This window comes from Epinephelus lanceolatus, chromosome 11 (assembly GCF_041903045.1).
Source record: "Epinephelus lanceolatus isolate andai-2023 chromosome 11, ASM4190304v1, whole genome shotgun sequence".
NCBI classification, from domain to species: domain Eukaryota; kingdom Metazoa; phylum Chordata; class Actinopteri; order Perciformes; family Serranidae; genus Epinephelus; species Epinephelus lanceolatus.
Window position 1 is genome coordinate 15,074,965 of NC_135744.1, and position 24,000 is coordinate 15,098,964.

The 24,000-nt window shown below is 43.0% G+C and overlaps 1 protein-coding gene across 1 annotated transcript in view; it reads left to right on the forward strand.

Annotated features, from left to right (window-relative positions):
- Positions 1 to 17,438, forward strand: part of tecta (tectorin alpha) — a 36,069-nt gene extending 18,631 nt beyond the window's left edge. The window contains exons 12-23 of the mRNA XM_078172301.1: positions 987 to 1,186; positions 1,420 to 1,800; positions 4,946 to 5,232; positions 5,597 to 5,877; positions 6,212 to 6,322; positions 7,650 to 7,852; positions 9,335 to 9,498; positions 9,588 to 9,836; positions 9,957 to 10,119; positions 10,672 to 10,756; positions 12,583 to 12,702; positions 13,742 to 17,438. Of these exons, the coding sequence (XP_078028427.1) occupies positions 987 to 1,186; positions 1,420 to 1,800; positions 4,946 to 5,232; positions 5,597 to 5,877; positions 6,212 to 6,322; positions 7,650 to 7,852; positions 9,335 to 9,498; positions 9,588 to 9,836; positions 9,957 to 10,119; positions 10,672 to 10,756; positions 12,583 to 12,702; positions 13,742 to 13,842 (2,345 nt within the window). The 3' untranslated portion in view covers positions 13,843 to 17,438. The remainder of the gene's footprint in view (positions 1 to 986; positions 1,187 to 1,419; positions 1,801 to 4,945; positions 5,233 to 5,596; positions 5,878 to 6,211; positions 6,323 to 7,649; positions 7,853 to 9,334; positions 9,499 to 9,587; positions 9,837 to 9,956; positions 10,120 to 10,671; positions 10,757 to 12,582; positions 12,703 to 13,741) is intronic.
- The last annotated feature ends 6,562 nt before the right edge of the window (positions 17,439 to 24,000 follow it).

Consider the following 24,000-nt stretch of genomic DNA (forward strand, 5'->3'; position numbering starts at 1 on the left):
AGCTTTAGAGGTGTTGTTAGGGTTTTCATTTAATTCCAGTCTTTATGCTAAGCATGGCTAACCGCACCCTGACTCCAGCTCCGTATTTAACAGGCAAGTATTAAGCCCTGTTTCCACCAATCAGTTTGGTACGCTTTTTTTTCTGATTCCATTGTGAGAAGTTGTGGATGGTACCAATGGAACCATTACATACCGTCCCCATTTTTGGTCCCCCCTCTGTTGGGGTACCTAGCGCACAGATCTGGAGCTGTGAACACTGCAGTCTGATTGGTCAGTAGAGGACAGTCACTCTGCTCAGGGCTGAGTTGTGGCTGGTTTTGAGGCTCATGTAACCACTGTTCATACCGTGGCAAGTCTACATATGTAAGTAAACTTTAACTAAAATATAAAAGGATGTTTTGCTGCCTCTCACAGCAGCTGTAGACTGAGAAAAAATAACCTAATTCACTGGGCCGACTGCTGATGACTTTTAAGGTGGAACGTTAATGCACAAACATGATATTTTTAAATATTCCATGGAGAGAGACTCTGTTTTATTTTGCTCTGAAAATGTCAGCGTGCAACTTTGTTCTGTGGACGCTAAACGAGGTGCAGACTTCCATCTGTGTCACCTGTAATGAGGAAATACAGTGAGTGCTGGACGGAGCAGTGAGTGACAACAACCCTAACAGCACTGTTTGTGGTGAAAACTCGAAATGGACCTAGATTCTAGGTACCATGTCTGAAGGATTAGTTTCGGTTCCAAAGTTACCATACTGAAGATGTTTGGTGGAAATGGGGCTTCAAACTGATATTGATGTTCTCGTCGTCAAAATGTAGAACTATCCCTTTAAACAGCTTCTGGAGTGTACTCTCCAGTCAACCGTTCTCCACAAATATTTACCCCTGAAAAATCAACACCTATGTATACTGGAAGTATGTCCTATATGCACAGTGGAGTCGGTGCGATCGTTAGCTAATATCTTTGCCAACCTGCCTCCTCCCAGTCCAGAGCTGTCCACCTAACAGCCATTACTCCAGTTGTGTGTCGGTCTGCCCACCCCAGTGCGCCCCAGCCCGCGGCCAGAGGGACTGCAGCCAGGACTGTGTCGAGGGCTGCCAGTGCGACCAGGGCTACGTGCTCAATGGCAAAAGCTGCATCCTGCCTCAGAACTGTGGCTGCTACACTGATGGCAAGTACTATGAGGTCAGTCTCACATCCAGCACCACACGGAATAAACTCACTGATGTATGGAAGCAAAACTGAACACTAAATCAGGCTGGTGTTACAAACCTGCAGGGAAACTTTATTCAGCCTGAATAAATCTGAGGTTATGATTAGGCTGATTGTCTTTTTCACATTTTGACAAACACTTTTCAATTAACCAGTCAGTCGACTGATTGTTTCAGCTCTGATTTTAACAGAAGTCTTTATTTCAGCCCAAACAGCTGTTCTGGAACAGCGACTGCACCAAACGCTGCCAGTGCATTGGACGAAACCTGATCCAGTGTGACCCTAGGCGCTGTAAGGCAGAGGAGGAGTGCACCCTGCGCTACGGAGTGAGGGGCTGCTTTGCGCGGCGCTCCCAGCAATGCATAGCATCTGGCGGCGGGGTGTTCAGGACCTTCGATGGGGCGTCCCTACGGCTCCCGGCTTCCTGCTCCTTCGTCCTGTCCACTAACTGTCACAAGCTGCCCGACCTCTCCTTCCAGCTCATCGCCAACTTTGATAAATGGAGCACACCAAACCTCACCACCATCTCTCATGTCTACCTTTACATCAACGAGGAGAATATCCTCATCTCTGGCAGCACTGTTAAGGTGAGGGAAGCGTTGGACCATCATTGGTTTGTCAGTTTATCAGCCTACTGTAACAACACCTGTGTATCACCTGGGGATGGTTTATTAACTGTGTACCTGGAAAACCTTACTCTTCGCTTTTACTGCTTCACTCTCATTTAGTTGCCACAGTGCACCACTCATCTGTACTTGATACTGTTTATCTGAAGTATTTTGAATAATAAGGTCTAAAGTCCAGTTCAGACCAAACATTCGCGACAAGACAAAACGTTTTAGAACGTTGTGAAGAAAAGCTGTAGTGGTGGCAGATCTGAGCTCGACTCAAGCTGGCTGATGGTGTCACCTGCAATACAGCTGGCTGGTTTTAAAGCACATCACCTGTTTCAACAGCCAATCAGCTTGTAGTGAAGTTTGTTGGTCAGGTCAAAATGACCGCAGATGGCACGTTCGCTTGCTGCAGCAGGTGCTCCGTCCCCGCCAAGCCCTCTGTTTCCATCCTCACGTCTGCGGATGTTGGACGATGGGTCACTACTGCTTTTCACTGTACACTCATCAGTCAAAACATTAAAACCACTGACAGGTGAAGTGAACAACATTGACCATCTTGTTAAAGTGCAGTGTTCTATTGAGAAACCGTGGGCTCTGACATTCATGTGGATACCACCTGACACGCTCCCCCTGCCTAAACACCAGTGCAGACCAGGTACCCCCCCCCCCCATGGCAACGGCACTCCTCAGTAGCTGTGGCCCCGCAGCAGGATAATGCACCACGTCCTGCCACAAAAACTGCTCAGGAATGACCTGAGGAACGTGACAAATTGCTTAAGGCGTCAACCTGTTCTCCATATTCTCTGGATCCCGATCTGATCAAACATATATGGGACGTACTGTTACCCCACCTCACAGCTCACAGGATTCAAAAGATCTGATGGTAACACCCCAATACCAGGCACCAAAGGACACCACCCAGAGGCCCTGTGTCCATGCCTTAACAGGTCAGAGCCAATTCCAGTCCAAGGAAGACCCACTGTGGATTGGGATACCTCTGGGGTACCAGCATGTCCCTCAAATGTTCGATCAGATTGGGATCTGGGGTATTTGGAGGTCAGGTCGATGCCTTGACTTGGTCTGCAACAGTGTTGGGGTGGGTGGAGCGCATCAAGTAGCATCCACATAAATGCCAGGACCCAAGGTTTGCCAGCAGAACATTGTAACAAGATAATCAGTGTTACTCACTTCACTCACCAAGGGTTTTAATGTTTTGGCTGATCGGTGTATGTTTTTTTGTTTATGTTATCATCTTACTTTCCTCTGGCGATGTGCCGTCTGTCGTCAAAGATGCCTTTATCAAAGCTTCCCTCAAGAAACTAAACAAACAGATCCAATTTAAACCTCCCTTTTTCTTGCCAGAGTACTTGCAGTCCAATTTACCAATTATCACTAATAGCCTGGTAGAGCCCCTCCAGGCTTAAGGCCGTATCATTCCACTGAAAGTGCACTAAATAACAGTAAATAATGACTCGCTGATTGCTCTTAACTTTGGCTCTCAGTGAGTCTTAATCCTACTTGATCTGAGTGAGCCACATTTTTCTAAACTGCCTTAAGAGCTGTGTTGGGATCAGTGGCAATAAGCTCAGGTCACAAAAACAGTCATTACAGCACCAACTCAGATTGTCACTATCTTTGCTTTGGGCTGTCTGTTTCTCCTTTCTTTTCTGTCCTGCTACCCCTCAGTGATATCTTTTGTGAAAATGTGTAATATCTTGTTGTCAGACTTGTAGTACTACACTGTAGGATAACCTTGGCTTTAATTCTTAATCCTAATGTTCTGTTCGGGGTCCTGGAGGCTCTGATGCTCTTTAACCGCTCAAAAAACATACTTAAATTATTTTTCCATGATGTTTCCTAACTTCGTGAGAATGGCTTCTGAACATAATTTTGACCAAATTACATATTTTAAAAGTCCATTACTGTTTGTAGTCTCAAGCTGGATTTATACCCCTGTGTTGAATTGATGCCGTACCTACAGCGTAGCCTGACATGCACCTCCCCAGAAATGTCACGGCGATGCAGACTTCCTGGCTATTTATGTAAGCTGAAAAACAAAGCTTTTATTTACTTTAATTTCAAACAATAACTTGTAAGGACAAACCCCCCCCCACACACACACACACACACACACAAAATACCGTTATATGTCTTGTGTGATCTACCCTGGCTTCATATGAGCAGGGGAAATCTCCACTAGCGCTAAGCTAATTCATACAAAGTAAAATGCCATAGGTTTGTGCTATAGCACAAACAAATACAACATGCTAACATTATTATAATAATGTTAGCATGTTGTATTTGTTTGGAAAACGGGTTTAGTATGAGACAGTTGTTTTGTCAGTGAACACTGGGAGTTGTCATGGAGATGAATTTTGTAACGCTACCTTTGTTTAATGTTGCTGTTGTCCCTGGTTTCATATGAGAAGAGGAAAAGGTTTCTAGCTGCTAGGCTAATTTATACAATGTAAAATGCCATAGGCTTGTGCTAAAATCATTAGCATGTTGTATTTGTGGGGAAAATGTGTCCAGATAAAGACAAGTGTTTGTCTGTGAATGCTGCGAGTTATAGTGAAGCTGATTTGTGTACTTGTGTTTGAAAATGTCTCTACTAAGCCATGTTTAAAGTGTGTTTTGAATCGACTAAACTTTACAGCACTTCACAGAAACCTCGTCTACCGACTAGTGTTTTGGAGGTGTTACTGCAGAGTGACACAGACACGCCACCACACAAGTATAAATGCTCACAACTTGTGTAGGCGACAGCTTAGATACTGCATAGAGCTGACGCACAAGAATAAATCTGCCTTCAGCGACCCCAGCTATAAAACATTGGACTAGACTCCACAAAAATATTTATTGGTGTTTTGTGTTACTTACTGCTGTCCAAAATCTTGCAATTTTTAGGGATTTACAGTGCCAGTAAGATGGTAAATCTACATTGAGGTACTAATCGTCACCTACAATTAAAAGTGGACTTGAAATTCCATTTCCAACCTTCGGTGAGAGCTGAGAAATGTCGTTGACGTTATGCTGGTCACTGAAAATGAATGAAATACAAATGACTGTGTGTCTTATCTCAGATATGTAAAGATTTTCATCTCCTGTGTCTTCACAGGTCAATGGTACACCAGTATCTGTACCGTTTCTAACTGGACTGATGACACGTCTGTCCACATCTGAGGGCTTCATTGTCATCGACACGCCCCAGGACATCCAGGTTCGATACAACCGCTTTAACACCCTCAGCATCACCATGGGACAGCGGCTTCAGAACAAGGTGTGCGGACTCTGTGGGAATTTCAACGGAGACCCAAGTGACGACTACATCACGTCCAGGGGCAAGCCGGCTGTCAGCGCCCTGGAGCTGGCTCAGAGCTGGAAGACCAACGGTATGCAGAACAGGTGGGTCAGGTTTACAGATACAGAATTGTACAATCGTTTTAAAATCACCTCATACGTTTAACATCGAAGCTGTAATTGGTATTTTTTATAAAAATAACTTTTTTTTGTATTTGCTGAAACTGTTACTATCCAGACAGTAGTACATAAGACAGATAATCCATGAAAAAAAATCAGCCAATTTTCATCAGCCAACATTCATGCACTAATGTTGGCTGGCACTAATGGCTATTGAACCTAAATTTGTCATGTGAACAGAAACATAAATCCAAATACATGGTAACTGACTTTAGTCTAGACAAACAGGCTTCAGATTTACTAGCTGGAATTTACTGAGCTGTGACGGATGTTTACCTTTGTCCTCCAGCTGTGATGAAACCCAGTACGTGGCTCTGGCTCAGTCCTGTGACAACACGGCGGTGCTGGCGCTGCAAGGTGAGGACGCCTGTCAGAAGCTCACCCAGCTGAAGGGTTTCTTCCAGCCGTGCCATGGCCTGCTGGATCCCCGGCCCTTCTACCAGTCCTGCTACCTGGACGGCTGCTATAATCACCGCAAGGCTCAGGTCTGCGGCTCCCTGGCAGCCTACGCAGAGGCCTGCCGCTCCATGGGGACCCTCACCACCAAGTGGATCGCCCAGGAGAACTGCTGTAAGGGCACCGCGAGGCACCAGCCTCTCTCAGCCACATGGCACACACACAAGAATAGTTTCAGATGAGTGTATTGATGTTTCAGCTCCTGTTGTCTCACTTGGATTTCACTGTCTGGACAGTAAGAGGACACTGTAAGATTTTAGGAGGGAAAATTAAGCTAAAACTATGAAATTTGAGAGGACATTGAAAGTGACATATCCTTGGCAGAAATTTCACCCAGTGCTTTTCATCGGTCATAGTTTGGCTGGTTGAGTCGCTGTACTGAATCTGCATGTTTCTTTGAGCTACCAGTGTGTGTGACAGCTAACATTGTGTGTGGACGTGTCTTTAGCAGAATGGATCTATGACCCCTGTGCAGGAGAGATCTGCACAAACTTCACCTGTGAGCTGGAGAACGGAGGAGACCTGTGTGGCTGCCCGGAATTACCCACCAGCACTGGAGGTGAGCGCTTCACAGGGCAACAATGTCGCCATGTCATCCATCCCCACCTTTTTAAATCCTTTCCCAGTATGCGGTACATGATATAAACAAACTACCATTCTGAAATATGGTCGCATTTCAGCTGAGTTCAGTCGACTTTTCAGGTAAAGATAGATTATATACAAGATAGAAGATTTCCTTTTTGAATTTGGAATTCATAGTAATAGGCCGGGAGCCAGGTCCAGCCCTAATGATGTTACCTTTTTTTCATTATCATTTCCTGTAAGCCTGTACATTGGGCCATCACAAGTTGATAATGAGCACCCCCAACTCAGGGCCGTCTGGTCTCAAGAGGCCCAAAACCCCTTTTATGGGGGCACATTTCCGGTGAAATGATAATGATGTAAATGCAAATATTAGGGCACTATGATGACATACAAGTATGAAATTTGGCAAGGAGTATCCTGAGACAAAGGGGAAAGTAGCAAAATAAGATTCTGGGGGTTGCTGCCATTTTATTTCAAAATATCACACACAACATCCCTAAAAACAACAAAAAAATGACTGTCCGTTTGACAAATTCTTGTCAAAATGATCAGTTTTTATCACTTTGTTACTGCTTCACTCGTAAATAGAAAACTTCCCAATTTGATAAGCTTCCATTTGAGCCCAAGATGACCTTTCTTTCTTGTAATTACACTCTAAATTTGTCACTATACCTCAAATCAGAGAAAAGGGAATTTTCATTCACCAGCCTCCCAGAGAGTCCACTTGCCAGCAATGTGAACCAGAAGTGTTGAGTTACCCAAAGTTTTATGTCATAAATGTACAGAATGGGTCTCTAGCATGTAGAAACTGCCGGATGCTAACTTGCATAATATTGCTAAATTTGCATAATTAATAACAATTCAGATGTATTAACATAATCACCTATATAGACTATATTTAAGACCCTAAGATACTTGAACTCCCTCACTTGGGGCAGCGAGGGCAGCTTGCTTGCCGATGTGAAAACGTGAATGACCCTGTTTAGATCCAGTGTTCTGTTTGTCTGTTCTCAGTTACTGTAGAAACATGGCGGTGCAACACGTCAATCTCTGAAGGCAAGGACCTGCTCCCTATGTAGATATAAACAGCTCATTCTAAGGCAACTGAAATGCAACAATTCTTATTTTCGGCTGATTACACACTGAAGAAAACTAAACTGTTATATTGTATTCCATATCTGCCCCTAAAGCCTTCACACTGGAGCTGTAAATGGTGGGGATAGCCTCTGGGTATGAGCATCATGAATATCTGCCTGACACTGACATGTACAGTCGTTGATATCTGTCCTTGTGTGTGGCAGGTGATGATGACATCATCCAGGCGGAGGTGACCTGTAAGCATGCTCAGATGGAGGTCTCCATTTCCAAGTGCAAGCTCTTCCAGCTGGGCTTTGAAAGAGAGGACGTCAGGATCAACGATGAGCACTGCGCAGGCATCGAGGGAGAGGACTTCATCTCCTTCCGCATCAACAACACCAAGGGGCACTGTGGCTCCATCGTACTGGTCAGTTCACATTCGGCCCCCATTCTTACTGGATTAATGCGTGTTGACTGTTCTGGTTACTTTGATTTCTAGATGGGTTGTTTTGGAAACAGTTCCTTTGCACACAAACACACCCTGCATTTGGTTTCTGACATTTAACCACCTTTGCGCCTCTGGGAGAAATGCAGTGTGCTCCCCTGGAGGCATAAGCATGCATTAAGAGTGTAATTTCTCTCACTGCCAGAAGGGGGAGACAAGCTCCATACTCCATCTCTATAAGAAGAAGTAATAGTTTACACTTTTAAGAAACAAGAGTTAGATGAGAAGTTCACTAGCTGTTCCAAAGTTGGAATTTGGTCAGCGCAGCATGCATGAGGATTGGGAACAGAGGGAAACTGCTCGCCTGGCTCTGTCTAAAAAAAAGTAAAATACAAACTGCCTAAACACACCTCTGTCCTCTCACTTGTTTTATAATCTGGAATAAAAAATATATTTCATAGGGAGCTCTAACAATGATGTGTGTTCACACCAAATGCAAAGCAAATTTTCGCGTTGCATTACTCGTGTGAGTTTGAACGCTACAATACATCCTCTGTGTCATATGTCCCTGGAAGATGTGTTCAGATTCTTCAACTCTCGCAAATGACGCGAAATCAAGCTATTTGCTTACTTTGTGCCGCTTAATTTGCGTATTTCACATCATTCACGTCGTGCCCATCGTACCACCTGGGGGGAATTCACATCTAATCGCATCTTTGAAATGATTTTACATGTCATTCACTCGTGTGAATTGCTTTATTTATGCCTGGTGTGAACACAACAGTACACTGTTGCACGAGTTTGAATGCTAGAATATTTTGTGCTGCGCTTCATACATGCGTGAAATCGCTGAATCTATGAATGAACTTCCGCAAATACGTTCTCGGCGTCATACGTCCCTGGAAGATCTCAATGCTGATTGGCTTTTGCGGCACGAATAGGTTGCTGAAGTTGAGTTTTGTTATACATTTTGTTTTTTTGGCAGCTACTCGCTTCATTGGCACTACTTAATTCCTGTATTATACGTTATTTGCAGTAATTCGCATCTAATCCATCTTTACGTTGACTTTGTGAATTGTTTAATTCACGCCCACTGTGACAGCGAGTCACAGTGGGGTTGTCAAGTTTGTACAATCATGCCTCCACAGTGGCTCAACACGTGCTCAGGCCACCACTGGGCAGAGGTAATGATTAATGAGTTTCAGAGGTGTAAGCTGAGCCAGGCTAACCAGGTCCTGACTCTAGTTCAGTATTAAACACAGACATGAGATTGATTGATTACCTCATCTCACTCAAACAAAGCGAATACAGAAATGTTTCCCAAAACATTTAACTATGAGAAGAATACAAGCGTATTTCCCAAATTGTGACTGTTCCTTTAGTTATTAACACCAAAATATCAAATTGCAGCCTTGTTGCCTTTTTGTTTACTGACTGTGAATCTTTGAAACATCTCTCTGGCAGTCAAACGGCACACACATCATGTATAAGAACACCGTGTGGATCGAGAGTGTGAACAACACCGGGAACGTCATCACCAGAGACAAAACCATCAACGTGGAGTTTTCCTGCGCCTACGAACTGGACCTGAAGATCTCTCTGGAGACTGTCCTCAAGCCCATGCTCAGGTCAGACGGAGCACACGTCGACACAGTGGATTAAAATGTTCATTTCAAATAAAACACCTGGCTACATTTCTGCTTCTTCTTTCCTCCAGTGTGATAAATCTCACCTTACCGACCCAGGAGGGAAACTTCATCACCAAGATGGCTCTGTATAAGAACTCCTCATACCGAAACCCGTACAGGGAGGGGGAGGTGGTGCTCAGCACGCGAGACATCCTGTTTGTGGGCGTCTTTGTGGAAGGGGCGGATGAAAACCAGCTCATCCTCATTGTGAACATGTGCTGGGCCACACCATCCCGCTACAGCAGTGACCGGCTTCGCTACATCATCATAGAGAGAGGGTAGGCTGGTGAAAACTGCCTTTCAAAATGATATAAAGCAGAAAATCCAAACACCTGAGAAACCGAAACTGGTGAATTTTTGCTTGGGAAATGACATAAACTAATAATGACTATTTCCAGGTGTCCAAACATTAAGGACAACACCATCGGCATGGCAGAGAACGGCGTGTCCCTCACCTGTCGCTTCCACGTCACCGTCTTCAAGTTCATCGGGGATTACGACGAGGTGCACCTCCACTGTGACGTCTCCCTGTGTGACTCGGAAACAAACGCCTGCAAAGTGGTGAGAAAATCTTACGATCTTTAAAGGGATAGTGTAGCCATTATCTACTCACCCTCATGCTGATGGAGGCTCAGGTGAAGTTTTAGAGTCCTCACATCACTTGCGGAGATCCAAGGGGAGAGTGGGTAGCAACACAACGCCACCTAATGCAGGCTGGGTGCCCCAGATTCAAACGTCCAAAAACACATAATTGAAACCACAAAATACCTCCATACTGCTCGTCCGTAGTGATCCAAGTGTCCTGAAGCACCGACATAAAAAGTTGTTTGGAAAAACGTCATTTGAACTCTGTTTTTAGCCTCATTGTAGCCTGCAGCTCTAACTGCTTCTCTGTGCACCGCGCTCATGTGTGTGCGCTTGCGCGCGAGACCGTGAGACATGGGCGCTGCGTTCATGTGCGTTCACGTGCTTTCACTGGTCTCGCGCTAAAATATGGCATATGGGTGAGTAGATAATGGCTGAATTTTCATTTTTGGGTGCACTATCCCTTTAAGGTCAAAGCAGCGATGAAACAACATGTGTTGTATTAATATACGTGTGCTGTGTATTCAGAACTGTCCGCACAAGAGAAGAATGTACTCGGAGGACAGTGACCATAAAGAGCACATACTGACTGTGGGCCCCATCAGAAGGAGAGGTGAGTCCAGTCCAGTCCTGACCAGAGGTGGGGGACTTGAGTCAAGTCACATGATCTGACTCAAGTGTGAGTCAAGTTGCAAATCTGAGGACTTGAGACTTGCTCGACTAACACTGATGGAAGACTCGACTTGAATTTGACTTGTGGCAGATGACTTTTTAAATTTAATATTTATATTTTTCTAGTTATTGAGAAGTCACGTTTTGCTTTTAAAATAAGATGACGCACAGCTCTGTCCTCCTGCCTGCAGCACCCCTCAGAGGAAGTAGTATGTATGGCTACATCATGAGCTTCACAGCGTGGTTTCATTCGGTTCTGTCTGCGTGACACATGTCAGTTAAGTGTAACTCATTTAGTATTGACTGTGCTTTGCAACCTGTGACACTCTGGGTGTTTCTCAAAGTCAAGGAAGGATCCTCAAAGGGCCAAATTTCAAGGAAGCTACGTCATAGACCCGCCGAAGGACTGTTCCAATGTCAAGGATCCTTCCAAGTTTCATGAAGGACTGAGTCCTTCTTTCAGAGAAATTCCAAGGCTACATTAGTGGATCCTCTGTTGGTACAAAATCCCCACAATGCTTTGCGCACAATTTGCTGCAAGTGAAGGCGGGGCGTCTTCAATGAAACCATTAATATGTTATTCATTTGGATTAATATCTCCATGAGTTATTATACAAGAGTGAAAAAAGTATTGACAGAAACCTCATCATCTACACTTTGTAATGTGTCCACTGCCGAATAATGAGATTTGTAAAATAGTGTATCACACACATAAAATATGGAACACTTTGAAACTGCAGTGATTGTGTGTGTGAGTCTGTGTTCATATTGTTAATGATAGTTTAGAACTTTCTTCAGCTGTTGTCTTTACTTTTTTACTCTACTCTTACTCTTAAGTATGATGCAGAAATATATTCTCCCTAAAAGTCACGTGATTCTGACAATGCTGATAAAATAGTACAACAACATTAGAGAGTGCCAAAATGATCACAGTACCCTGAAACCCCCTCAGTCTGCTGAGGGTTAATGACATGCCATGATATAGTTTCTCCAATTACTTTTTTTTACCTCCCGCTCCTGCTCGGCTCATTTGGGGATTTTAACAGTGCTATATTATCTCAGCTGTTCTCTCACAGCAGCAGGTGTGTTGACCTGACCAGAGGGCTCGGAGCAGGTGTTTCAATCTTCAAAAAAAAAATCTTCACATTTGAGAAGCTGCAACCAGGAAATGTTTTTGCATTAAAAACAAGTTAGATGATCAAAATGGTAGCAAATTTATTTTCTGTCATCTGCAAAATCTTAATTTGTAAAGTAAGTAGTATCTAAAGCTGTCAGATAAATGTACTGGAGGAGAGGAGATTTGTACATACAGTATCTGAGGAAATGTGTTCAGTTACATTCCATCACTGGGTGCAGCTTATGTTTTATTATCTTTATGAATTTGTGAGTATGACTTGATTTGTGACCTGACCAATGACTTATAGCAAGGACTTGACTTGATTTTCACCACAAGAACTTACTTGGGATTTGCTTGAGACTTGCACATGTGTGACTTACTTCCACCTCTGGTCCTGACCTACTTACTTTCTTAGTTTCTTTTATAGTTGTCTTTGGGTTTTACCTCGAGCAAAACAGTTCATAAGTGAATTTCTAATATCCTTGAGATACATTGTAAAAACAGGAATGATGTTAACCAAGTTCACTGTATTTAACTTTACAGAAGTTATTATATCCAAAATCAAAATTCGAGCCATTTCCAGAGCTATTTAGTCAAATTCCAAAGCTTCTCTAAGGGTTTCGTGCCTCATCTGTGACGCTTTCTTTTAGAATCAGACTGGTGTGAGGAGGAAAACGGAGGCTGTGAGCAGATCTGCACCAGTAAGATGACGGGACCTGTCTGCAGCTGTGTGACTGGGATGTTGCAACGGGATGGGAAAAGCTGCCGAAGTAAGCCCCAGGAGCACATGTACACACAAGACACAAAGAGTACTTCAAAGTTATTTATTCTTGGGTTAAAATTCAAAATCCAAGACGACACGTTTAAAAAGCAGAACAATGCAACAAAATGAGTGCTGAATTAATCTCCTCTTGAGTTTCATATTTTTAACTTGTGCTGCTCTGTGGCTGTCTGTGAATTTCCTGCTTGTCTCAGTCTGTTTATGAGACACCTCACTGCTGTGGATATTTAACAAGAGTCGGGCAGAACAACTCTATCTGATGTTTGCTGATTAATAAGTAACACAAGCTGGACATTTGATGCAGAGAGACGGCATTAAAAACCTGCGACGTGCGTCACTACACACTGCTGTCGTAACACTACTGTGATTGAGATGTGATAAAGAAATGAGTCTTTTTGTTTTATCTCAGTCACCTCTACTGCCAGTGTGTACACGGCCTCTAGTGCAGGATGTTTGTCATGGACTGCGCCATTCAGTTTGAGTTTGGGTGCATTAGAGAGTTAATTTACATATGAGTAACTCTTTATTCAGGTAGGAATGAGCTAATGACGCTGACAGGTGCTAAACAGCGATGTGACCCTCTTTGCACATCACTGTCATGCATATGTATGGAAATATAATTATATAAAATATATATTTAACAGCATAAAATCATATAAATATATCAGTCTAAATAAATACTTATGTAGGCTTATCTTCCATTTTGATTTGAGTCCAGAACCAGTCCCAAGGAGATTCTCCTTTGTCCTGATTGCCATTTATACTGCTGAGCAACCATCCATAAGATGCTATTTCCACCATTGCATTAACACATTCTTTCAATCCTGGGGCCTCTGTTGCCTTCCAGTGTTTTAGAATAACTCAACAGACCTAAAATGCACACTTGGATATGGTTGGAATTTGTGAACATAAATATATAAACAATAAAGAAACAACACAATAAATATATGTATCTAACACATTATGTTATGTGAGAAAAAAAATGCCATGGCGCATCCTACATAATAAATGTTTTCTTCTCTTCCCAGCTGTGAGCTCAAGCTATAACCTCACACCTGCCGTTTCTCTGCTGAGCATCAGTGCTGTGATCTCCATGTTCCCGGCTCGTATTCACACTCTCCTCTCCTAACACCCTGCGAGCAAAGGAGGGCAACACATCAAACAGAATCAAACACAGAAAAGACTTGAAGATGCACAAAGTTTATCAGCGTTGGTAGGTCAGAGTAGATCAGCTGCGTTCCAGTCAGAAGATGTAGACAGAGTAAATTGTACATTCACAGTGACCACATATTCATAATGCAACTGAATGTACGTAACTAAACAAGAAAAGTAAGTTTCACCCCAACGTGATTACAACACATTGCAAATTTATCTGGTGGTTTTTGTTTGTAGAAAAATGAATGCATAGGTCTGCCAGAGTGTTTTCTATATTGCCACCAGATGGCGCCAAAGTAGGACATTTTATAATCCCACACATGTTGGCTGGTTTGAGTCATATTCAATGTCAACTTGACCCAAGAACACTGGTGTTGAAGGCAAACATCTGACCCAACTTCCTGACCTCCACACTCTAACATCACCCTGCTATGAACACAATATATTCTGCATTAGAACTAATCAATAACACTGAAGTTGCATAATGGTCAGCATCAGCGTTATCTGGATACTGACATCTGGTTACAGGGCTTTGCATTTACACCTGATATCATTAATAATCTCCTTATCCTGATTCTGCCCACATTGTGCTCTGATCTCAAAATGCACAAAAAATAAGATAAACTGTTGTGAACAGTTAGTCATGCACTTGATCAGGTGACTGACAGAAAATGATTTGCCATTTAATGTGGTAATCAGTTAAACAATTTGTCATTTTTAAGCAGAAAGGCCAAAGATGATCTCGTTCCACCCTCTCAACTAACAGGATTTTCTGCTTTAATTCATTTAATGTGACAGTAAACTGAATATTTTTGTATTTTGGACTGTTAGTCAAAACAAAACAAGAAATATAAAGATGTCCAGGTCAATATTACTATCATTAAGATGCTGTGGTGCACTCATTTTTTCAGCTACCTAAGGTTTTCATTGGTACCAATGATGTCGGCATTGCCTGTCAGGAAGAGGGCCAATTAACGCTCCAAATTTAGGCTAAATTTTTAAAGATGTCCCTTAAACTCTCATCTCAAAATATCTGAATGGAAATGGGTTCTATAGATACCCATGATTCTAACCCGGTCTCACTCCGAAGTCGTCAAAATGCAGCACTTGGGCAGTGACTTGAAGTGTCAGACACTAATGAAAAAAGCTCTCCTTTGTTATTTGCATGATACACAGCCGGTCGCTGTTACTGTACGTTCAAACCAGAAGCTTCCAAAGAGGCAAAGTCTCTCGTGAAAGCCCAAGAAGCATGACTGTCAAAAATATTTGTGGCAGCTTTGGTCGCTCTAGTTGCTCATCACGTGACTCATTCGAACGTTCAATCGTGCTTGTCAATTTAAAGGAGCCGGACTACTGGCTTGAAAGCAGCGTAGTTGCTGCTGTGTTGATAAAATACTTTGCTTTGCAGTATGTCATCCCATTCAAACCAAGCAAGGAAGACTTGCATGCTACGTTGCAACATTAGCTGCAATTCTCTCCTCTCTTACTAACATTACACACTTTAAAACTCACCAGACCAACCAGCTACCTCCGGGACACGGTCCCAAGCCTCATTCTTTTTATTTTGGTCTCTGTAACCGAACAGCGACACATTATAAAGGACTGAGTGGGCGCAATCACAAGTAATCAACTTCTTGATATCCATTGTCGGAACTAGTGTGCTGTAGGAACTAAAGTTGCATGGCTGGTTCTCTGGGACCCGCTTCATCAAAGCACGTCAGCATTCCAATTAGTTGTCGCCAAACCGCGTCAGAGCTCATTACCATAAAGTTAAATGAGTTTTAACTCCCCTCCGGACCCACTCTGGTCACTTTGGTCGCCCAAGATGTGCGGCTGACGACCAGGTCGCCCAAGTCGCCCAAGTTGCCGGGCTCTCGTTGAAAATTGATGACTTGCGCTGTTTTGGAAGCTCTGGTCACGGTTGGTTTGAACGTACAGTTATAGTTTAACGATGCTCGTTTGCATCGGGGGGAAACACAGTGGGCAAAAGTCCGAGTTGGTCAGGTGTAAGGGTGGTGGACGGGTCCAAGAAACACTGACTTTCCTCCGCGAGAGCTGCGCTCGCATCCCGCAAGATTAGGAATAAAGAACAGGGTTTGGCTTTATAAACCCAACCATGTGCGTTAGTTGTTGGTCAGCGTTAAATTTACTTTGAAAGAAGACATGCATGTAACAGGCAGAACTTGACACAGTGTCCCAGAACACCAACAACCAATGCACCCACAATACCTTTCATGTTGTATCTGGACGTGGAAAGTCCATGACCAAACGTTGATACGTGACACTGTCGGAGTGAGACTTTGTTGACAAGTCTCCCATAAACTTGTGAAAACTTGTTCACAGTAAATGTTTTGTTCCTTATGATCAGAGTAGGTCTTCAAATTAAAACTCATTTGTCTTTTTCAGGAAAAGACCAACCAGTCTATGTAAAGGACAATGAATTGCTTCACAGGTATAAGTACAAAAAACAAGAACAAGTTGTGGAACTCAGAATGTTAACTGTACCGGTATTATTCCATGCACATCTGATAATTAGTAATATTAACCAATAAGAAACCAAAGTATATCAGTATGCGATTCCTTAACTCTCTTATCGACAAAGGTTTTGACGAGCCAATATGCTTCAACAGCATAATAAAGGAAACTGGCCTGAAATTCAGTTACGTTTTTTGGTTAGATTTTCAGAGGCCCATCTGGCCACCCTTGTGAAAGATTTCCGGGGGCACCCCTGGTGTTGTTGGGCCTTGGGGTATTATGACTTTTGGACATTTTACAGACAAAACTATGACCTGGATCCTCAAGAATATAATACATGTGCTGTTGTGGAATTAAAAGTGTCTGAATATAAATTCTCCTGACTGTCAGTTAGACACTTAACACAGCTTACTTACTGTTTGACCTCCACAAAATTTACATCATCATTCATGTAAGAAGAAAACTGGATGATGTGTTTAATGATGCAAACAGCGGGAGAAACATTGTGAATGGGTGGCCTACATTTATCTTGCATGTCAAAGTGGAGTTTATGAATGCAGTGAGGATTAATGTGTGAGGAGAGCACAGTGTGAAATTAATACTACTCAAATTTTGGTGTCATAGATCTGTAAGATATACAATCAGTTGTGCCATTAAAATATTTAATTTCTATCCTAATCAGTTCTGATTAATATTGACTGTTGGCTCTGACGTTGATTCTGGACAACAGTTTGCCTTTTAGGTCGGACATTTGAAGACATTGTAACACTGTCAATAGACTGAGGTTCTCTAAATATGGTCCCTGGTTTTCTATTTGGCACCAATATATGTCATCAAACATCTTATGTAACCCTTCAGTGTTCTTCACTGAAGCCCACTGAAATTCTCAGTTTTGGGTTAGTTATGCAGTGAGTAGCAGTTTTTCATAGGTAGCCCTGTTTTGCTACCTTCTATGTACAAATGTACAGTCCTTGTCAGTTTGGTGGTTTATGTCGTGACTTTTTTTTTTTTTTTTTTTAAATAATCAGTATCTTTTGTTTTTTTGATGTTTAAAAACACGACCAAAAGATGTTTTATTCTTTGAGAGCAGCACCACCCGACTTTGAATAAATGAAGAAGTTCTCAAAGTCAGTGTGAGTCGAGTTTATTTGTTGCATAGTTTGTAGTCATGTCCATTCAGTGAACACAGTCAGTATATCCATCCATCCCTCTTTGAACTGCTTATCTGAAGTTGGATCACGGGGCAGCAGGCCGAGCACAGCATTCTAGACGTCCCTCTCTCCAGCAACGCTTTCCAGCTCCTCCTTGTGGACCCCGAGGTGTTCCCAGACGAGATATATAATCCCTCAAGGGTGTTCTGGGTCTGCCCTGGGGCCTCCTACCAGTGTCCAGAACACCTCCAACGGGAAGCGGCCAGGAGGATCCTGATCAGAAGCCCGAAACACCTCAAGTGACCCCTTTCAGCGCGAAGGAGCAGCGGCTCTACTCCGAGCTCCCTCCAGATGTCTCAGCTCCTCACCCTATCTCTAAGGCTGAGCCTGCCACCCTTCGTAGGAAAGTCATTTCGACCGCTTGCACCCACGATCTCATTCTTCAGGTCACTACACAGAGCTCATGACCATAGCTGAGGGTTGGGACATTGAAAGCTTTGCCTTCTGGCTCAGCTCCCTCTTCACCATGACTGTCCAGCACAGTGCCCGCATCACTGCAAACACTGCATCAAACCGTCGATCCATCTCACGCTCCATTCTACCCTCACTCATGAACAAGACCCCGAGATACTTGAACTCCCTCACTTAGGGCAGGAACTCTCTCCCATCCCAGAGGGGGCAATCCACTGGTTTCCGACAGAGAACCATGGCCTCAGACTCGGTTTTGCTGACTTTCATCCCGACCTCTTGGCACAAAGTTTTATTACATTACACCAAAAAGTACCCAAACGTATGTCCTGTTGTTTCAGTAGCTGACAGGAAGTAAACTAAACAATGCAGCTGTCACCTAACTTCCGATTAAATGATCTGTGTCACTCAGTCCACACCTTGTGGTTGTGTTCAGGCACTTGGAAGTTGCAAAATCTATTCAAGTAAATTCTTTCCGCAGTGAGACATACCTTCAAAGCGTTTATGTACACTGTAGTCATCCATCAGCTGTCAGTGACATTTGATAGATGCTATGTGACATGAGAGGGGGTGTGAAAGGGAGTAGGTTGAAGAAGAGAAAGTACACAATCAAAAATGCACTTTACAGCTGATAATGAAACTTCCTCTTCTCATTATTTTAATTAAGACTGATTTAAAGTGTATTTCTGTCGGAACACAAAATACAAAGTGTCTGTAGACTGTAGGCAGGTTGACCTGGGAAACACTGATTAACCCTTCTTACTGATAGGACTGCATAGTAGTTGCAGTATTCAGCAGCATGTAACACATTGTTCCTCTCTTGTAGCAGAAGACACACTTACATGCCAGACCATGCAAGTAACATTCAGTCATACTGTGTTACATGTAGGGCAGTCAGGCCACTGATTATATACATGCCTTTCAAATGTGCTCCGTTGACACGCTGGTTTATTGTCCCCTGTCCTCGTTTCCTTCCCTTTGTGGTGAATGTTTGCTTTGTTGTGTATCTATGGTTACATAAGTATGTAGGTGTAAATGTGTTTATGGGTGTGGGTGTGTGTGTGTGTGTGTATCAGACTGTTGGTCATTGTCACCTACTACTCATCCTAAATATTTGTCACTATATTCATTATTTGTCACTTAAATGAGACTTTCTCCACGTTAAGGTTATTACCATCAGTGGTGGAGGAAGTATTCAGATATTCAGTGTAAGTGGCAGAGGCTCAGCCTAAGATTACTCCACAACAAGTCAGGGACTAATTTAGTTGCCTAGAGTTGGTTCGGTCTGTGTGTGTGTCATGTGACTGCAGTTGGTTCAGATCCAGGTCGGAACACGTTCTCACCACAAACGAACTGCACCAGAGTTCATTTGTAACCGGACCGAGACCACCTCTTCAAGAGGGTCTGGGTCCGGTTGTTTTGAGTGTGATTGCTGTGTTCACACCTGCCCAAACGGACCGCACTGAGGGGGCAAACAAACTTGAGTTTGACTGAACCAAATCAAACAGGGCAGGTGTGAAAGCACCCATCAGCAGCAACATTTATTTAAAGCAGTGGTTTTCAAACTTTTTGTCCCAAAAGGGCACACCAAAAGGCAAGCCAGAAACTCAAGGCACACCTGTATTTATATCTGTGAACAATTGCTTTAATAATGTGTGTTATCATTCTTATCACAACATAAGATAATAAAAATAAGAAAAAATTAAATAGGTAGCTTTCGTGATACTGTCTACTGACAGTTTCCTTTTCTCTTTTCTTTTGGTGGTAGGTCGTCTTCGCTGGTGCTTTGTTGTAATTTGCTCTGTACAATAAAGCGATCCATCATACCACTCATGGCATTCTCCTTTTAAGTGTATTATCCCTCACAATGGCTGCTATTCAGAGCTTTTGATGTGTCACACACTTGTAATTCCCATTCGGAAATGGGTGGGCACAGCATACTGATATAGTCAATGAAAATTTCATTAATCCCTCGAGCATGTTCTGGGTCTGCCCCGGGGCTTCCTACCAGCAGAACATGCCCACAACACCTCTAACAGGAGGCGCCCAGGAGGATCCTGATCAGCTGCTCGAACCACCTCAACTGACCCCTTTTAACACAAAAGAGTAGCGGCTCTACTCCGAGCTCCCTCTGGATGTCTGAGCTCCTCACCCTATGTCTAAGGCTGAGCCCAGACACCCCACGGAGGAAACTCATTTCAGCCGCTTGTATGGGTGATCTCATTCTTTCGGTCACTACCCAGAGCTCATGACCATAGGTGAGGGTTGGGATGTAGATGGGCCAGTTAATCAAAAGCTTCCCCTTTCAGCTCAGCACACCATACTTAAGAGAAGAAAATGAAATGGTCATTCACAGAGACACAAAACCTCCTGTTAGTCAGAGAAGATGAAAAACGTTCTAACGCTGTGACAGATTTCGCCACGCAGTGCCTCAGTCTGTCAAACAGGATGCTGTGATCGACTGTATCTAAAGAGGCTGCACTAAGGTCCAGGAGCACAAGGACGGAGCACATGCCGTCAACAGCAGCCATTAATAGGTCACTGGTAACCTTGAGCAGGGCAGTGAGGTAGCCCTGCAGTACTTACCTACATACCTGTATCTACTGAAGCATGTTTTTTCACAATAAGACTGCAACAATTATTAGTTAACATAGATTATTACTGTAATTAGCTGTGCTGCTCAAACCACTCTCAAAGAGTGGTTTCAATGCGTCTGTTATGTCGTCATGCTGCTGGTGTTCGTCATCACGTGCATGATTCACTGTTCTTTATATAGGCAGCTAAGTACTCACTGTAAAGTTTAGGGAAGGTGTAGTTCATAGAAAAGGATTCCCTGTTTGCCCAGTCATTAATGACGTGTATGTGTGCAACCTTGCCTCACCTCGACTGAGGGATTGGCAAAAAAGGGATTGGCATTTTTACAATGGAAAAAGTGTTTAAAGTTGTAATCACTGTAATTATTTGGGAAGTGCTTTCACAGAGATTTTCTCTCACACTGAAAATAGTAGCAACTTGGAACCTGTGTGTCTGTGAGATGATTAATGGTCATTGCATGCATGTACTCTCGGCTCATTACATAACGTGGCACTCAGAGGTGATTATTAACAACAGCTCTTATCAACGTGTGTGGCACATGGCTGTTATCTTGATCATATCTCTGTCATTGAGTTCAATCCCCCCCTAAATGTCACTTTTGTTAAGTTTATTGATATCACTTATTAATGATTAAGGATTAATGAGTCAATTTTGTTTTAGAGAGGTGTTAAAACAAAAGGCCACAGAGGTCATTTAAAAACATTCATCTGCCGATTTTGAAATATCGTAGGACAGTGGGCAATTTTGAGTGTCCAAACTTCACCTGCCCTGTTTGGTTCAGTTAAATGGAACTCAAGTTCATTTGCCCCCTCAGTGCAGTTTGTTTGGGCAGGTGTGAACACAGCAATCACACTCAGGTGTGCAACACAACAACTGTACCAAGACCTTCTTGAAGAGGTGGTCTCAGTCCGGTTACAAACGAACTCTGGTGCAGTTCGTTTGTGGTGAGAACGTGTTCCGACCTGGATCTGAACCAACTGCAGTCACATGACACATTGTTTGGGTTGAACATGAGCATGTTACAGTCCTGGAGGATTATTAATGTGCACCTCCTCCTGTACTGTCTTAATATGCACATTGAGCACATCCAATGCATCAAAACATTGTTTTCTAGTTGGCGCCGCGCCTCGTTTTCAAACTGTATGGTTTGACTAAAATGAACAATGACAGCAATATAGTCCATGATGAGCAGCACTAAAATCAACCTGCATAGTTGTCCCTCCATTGTGACATTAGAAAGTTTCACATTTATCTTGCAAGTGTGTAGTGCAAGTGTACGATTTGTTTACTTCCTGAATTTTTCAAACGTGGAAATTCTGACCAATCAAGAGCTTTCTCACACAAGGCATTTGATCTGGTCCACTTGTAAATGCTGCCGTGAGAACATGAACCAACTCTAGGCAATTATGCAACTTTGTAACAAAATAAGTCCCAGATTCAGACCAAAGCAAGACAACTCTAGGTCTGAAAGCACCCTGAGAGCGTGTGATTTGTCACTGAGTAGCAGGTGGCACCATGCATGCCAGCCTCGGCCACTAGTGTGTGAATGTGCGTATGAATGGGTGAATGTGACGTGTAAAAGCGCTTTGAGTGGTTGGAAGACTAGAAGGGTGCTATACAAGAGCAGTCCTATCAACATTTGTCCCTGCTTTTTGTTTAGTGGTCAATGGCAAAGGTTAGCATGGTAACACACTAACATGATGACTGAGGTAAACATTACACCTCCAAAACATCAGCATGTTAGCATGCTCACATTTAGCATTCAGCTAGTGTGGTTGACCAGAGACCCACATGTTGTATGGGACAATAACCAGTTCCTGACCATCTGTCCTTAGCCTCATTGCGTGGTTGAACAAAATGTCAAGCTTTGTCAGCAGCTCGCTGCCACAATACAGGCACTGCGTGCTCCCGAACAAGTTCTTCCTGACGTGACAGATGTGGAATGTGATCTTACAAAATAATCTTTGCTGTAGAACAAACAGTACCAACCTGCAGCGAGAGGAATGTGTTGAAGTTAGCTAGTGACATTCTTCCTCTGTGCATGTGGGTGGTTAATTATGGGGTTTATAGAGAGGGAATCCCTCACCCAGTGATCCTGATGGGTTTGTCCGACTATAGCTTAGGTGTTTCCTCAATGACGCACTGTGTACACTGTAGTTATGTCATGGTGTGGTAGTCGGGTGTGAATGGGATTGTATGTTTAAATGTTATGCCCTACTTATCGGTTACTGGTCAGATTGCCATGAAATTTAATGTCAGTATTCACAATCTCCAGAGGATAGACCCTAATTTATTGGTGACACAATGATTTTTCTTCTAGAGCCACAATCAAGCCAGAATTCCCATTTTACATAAGAGAAATCGAGATGTAATCGACAAGGTTTCTGCTCTTTTCAAGACATATTGTGTGGTTTCACCCCTCCTCCTGTACGCTTCTATACATAGGTATAAAGTCTGATTCATCAGCTTAGTATGGAGTGTTACATGACTCTGAAAGCACTGGACTCAGTCATTTCTGAGGACCTGTAAAATGTTTACAAGTCCAGCTATCAAGCTTCTTATCAGACTCAGTTTCTGTGTCAAGACAGAACCACAGTCTAAGGATCAAAGTCAAGGTCAGCATGTCCCTCTGCACGGGGCTGAGGTTTGAACAAAGCTGATGAGAGCTTTAATTTTCTGCCAATGCTTTCTATTTTTATACCCTTTTTAAAAAACCACCCACACATTCAGTGATAGCGACACAATAGATTTCATTCCAGAGAGGACCAGGCTTACTGCACCTTGTTCTTAACACCATATTGTCAATGAAATGTTAATATCCTTTGTTGTGTGGATTATAAAACTGCAAACTGTGATACATTTCCTTCTGCTCATTTTGGTGCTGTAGCTGGAGACATTAATACATCCTTAAAGAACACAATGATAATAATGCTCATGTGGTCTCTCAGCTAAAACACTTCCTATTCTGTTTCTCCATTATCAGCGCTTTTATGCTGAATGACGAGGTGAGTAAACCTGAACTCTACACTTGTGCCCTTGACACTAAACTTCAGAGAGAAAAGACCATACCGAACCTTTTTACTGCAAAACTAGACAAATGTCAGAGTAGAAGTGCTTAAAAACTATTGTCCTACAGGTACAAGTAAAAATTTGAATCAACCAAAGACAAAACTTTGTGTGTTCTAATACCCATACTACCGTACTATATAGTACGCCATAAAAAGATTTAGTATGTCCCAATACATCGTATGTCAAATGCAGTATGCCAATAATACCAGGATGTTCTACCACATCCAAGCCAGCATGCTTATCTGGCTATTCTGACCTACAATCCTCTGCGCAGCGGAAGATTTGTCACATCAGGCTTGTCCGAGATGAGCCAGGCCTGCGCAGATTTGATCAGCGGCCATCCCTGCACAATGCATGCCAGTTAGTTTTGTGTC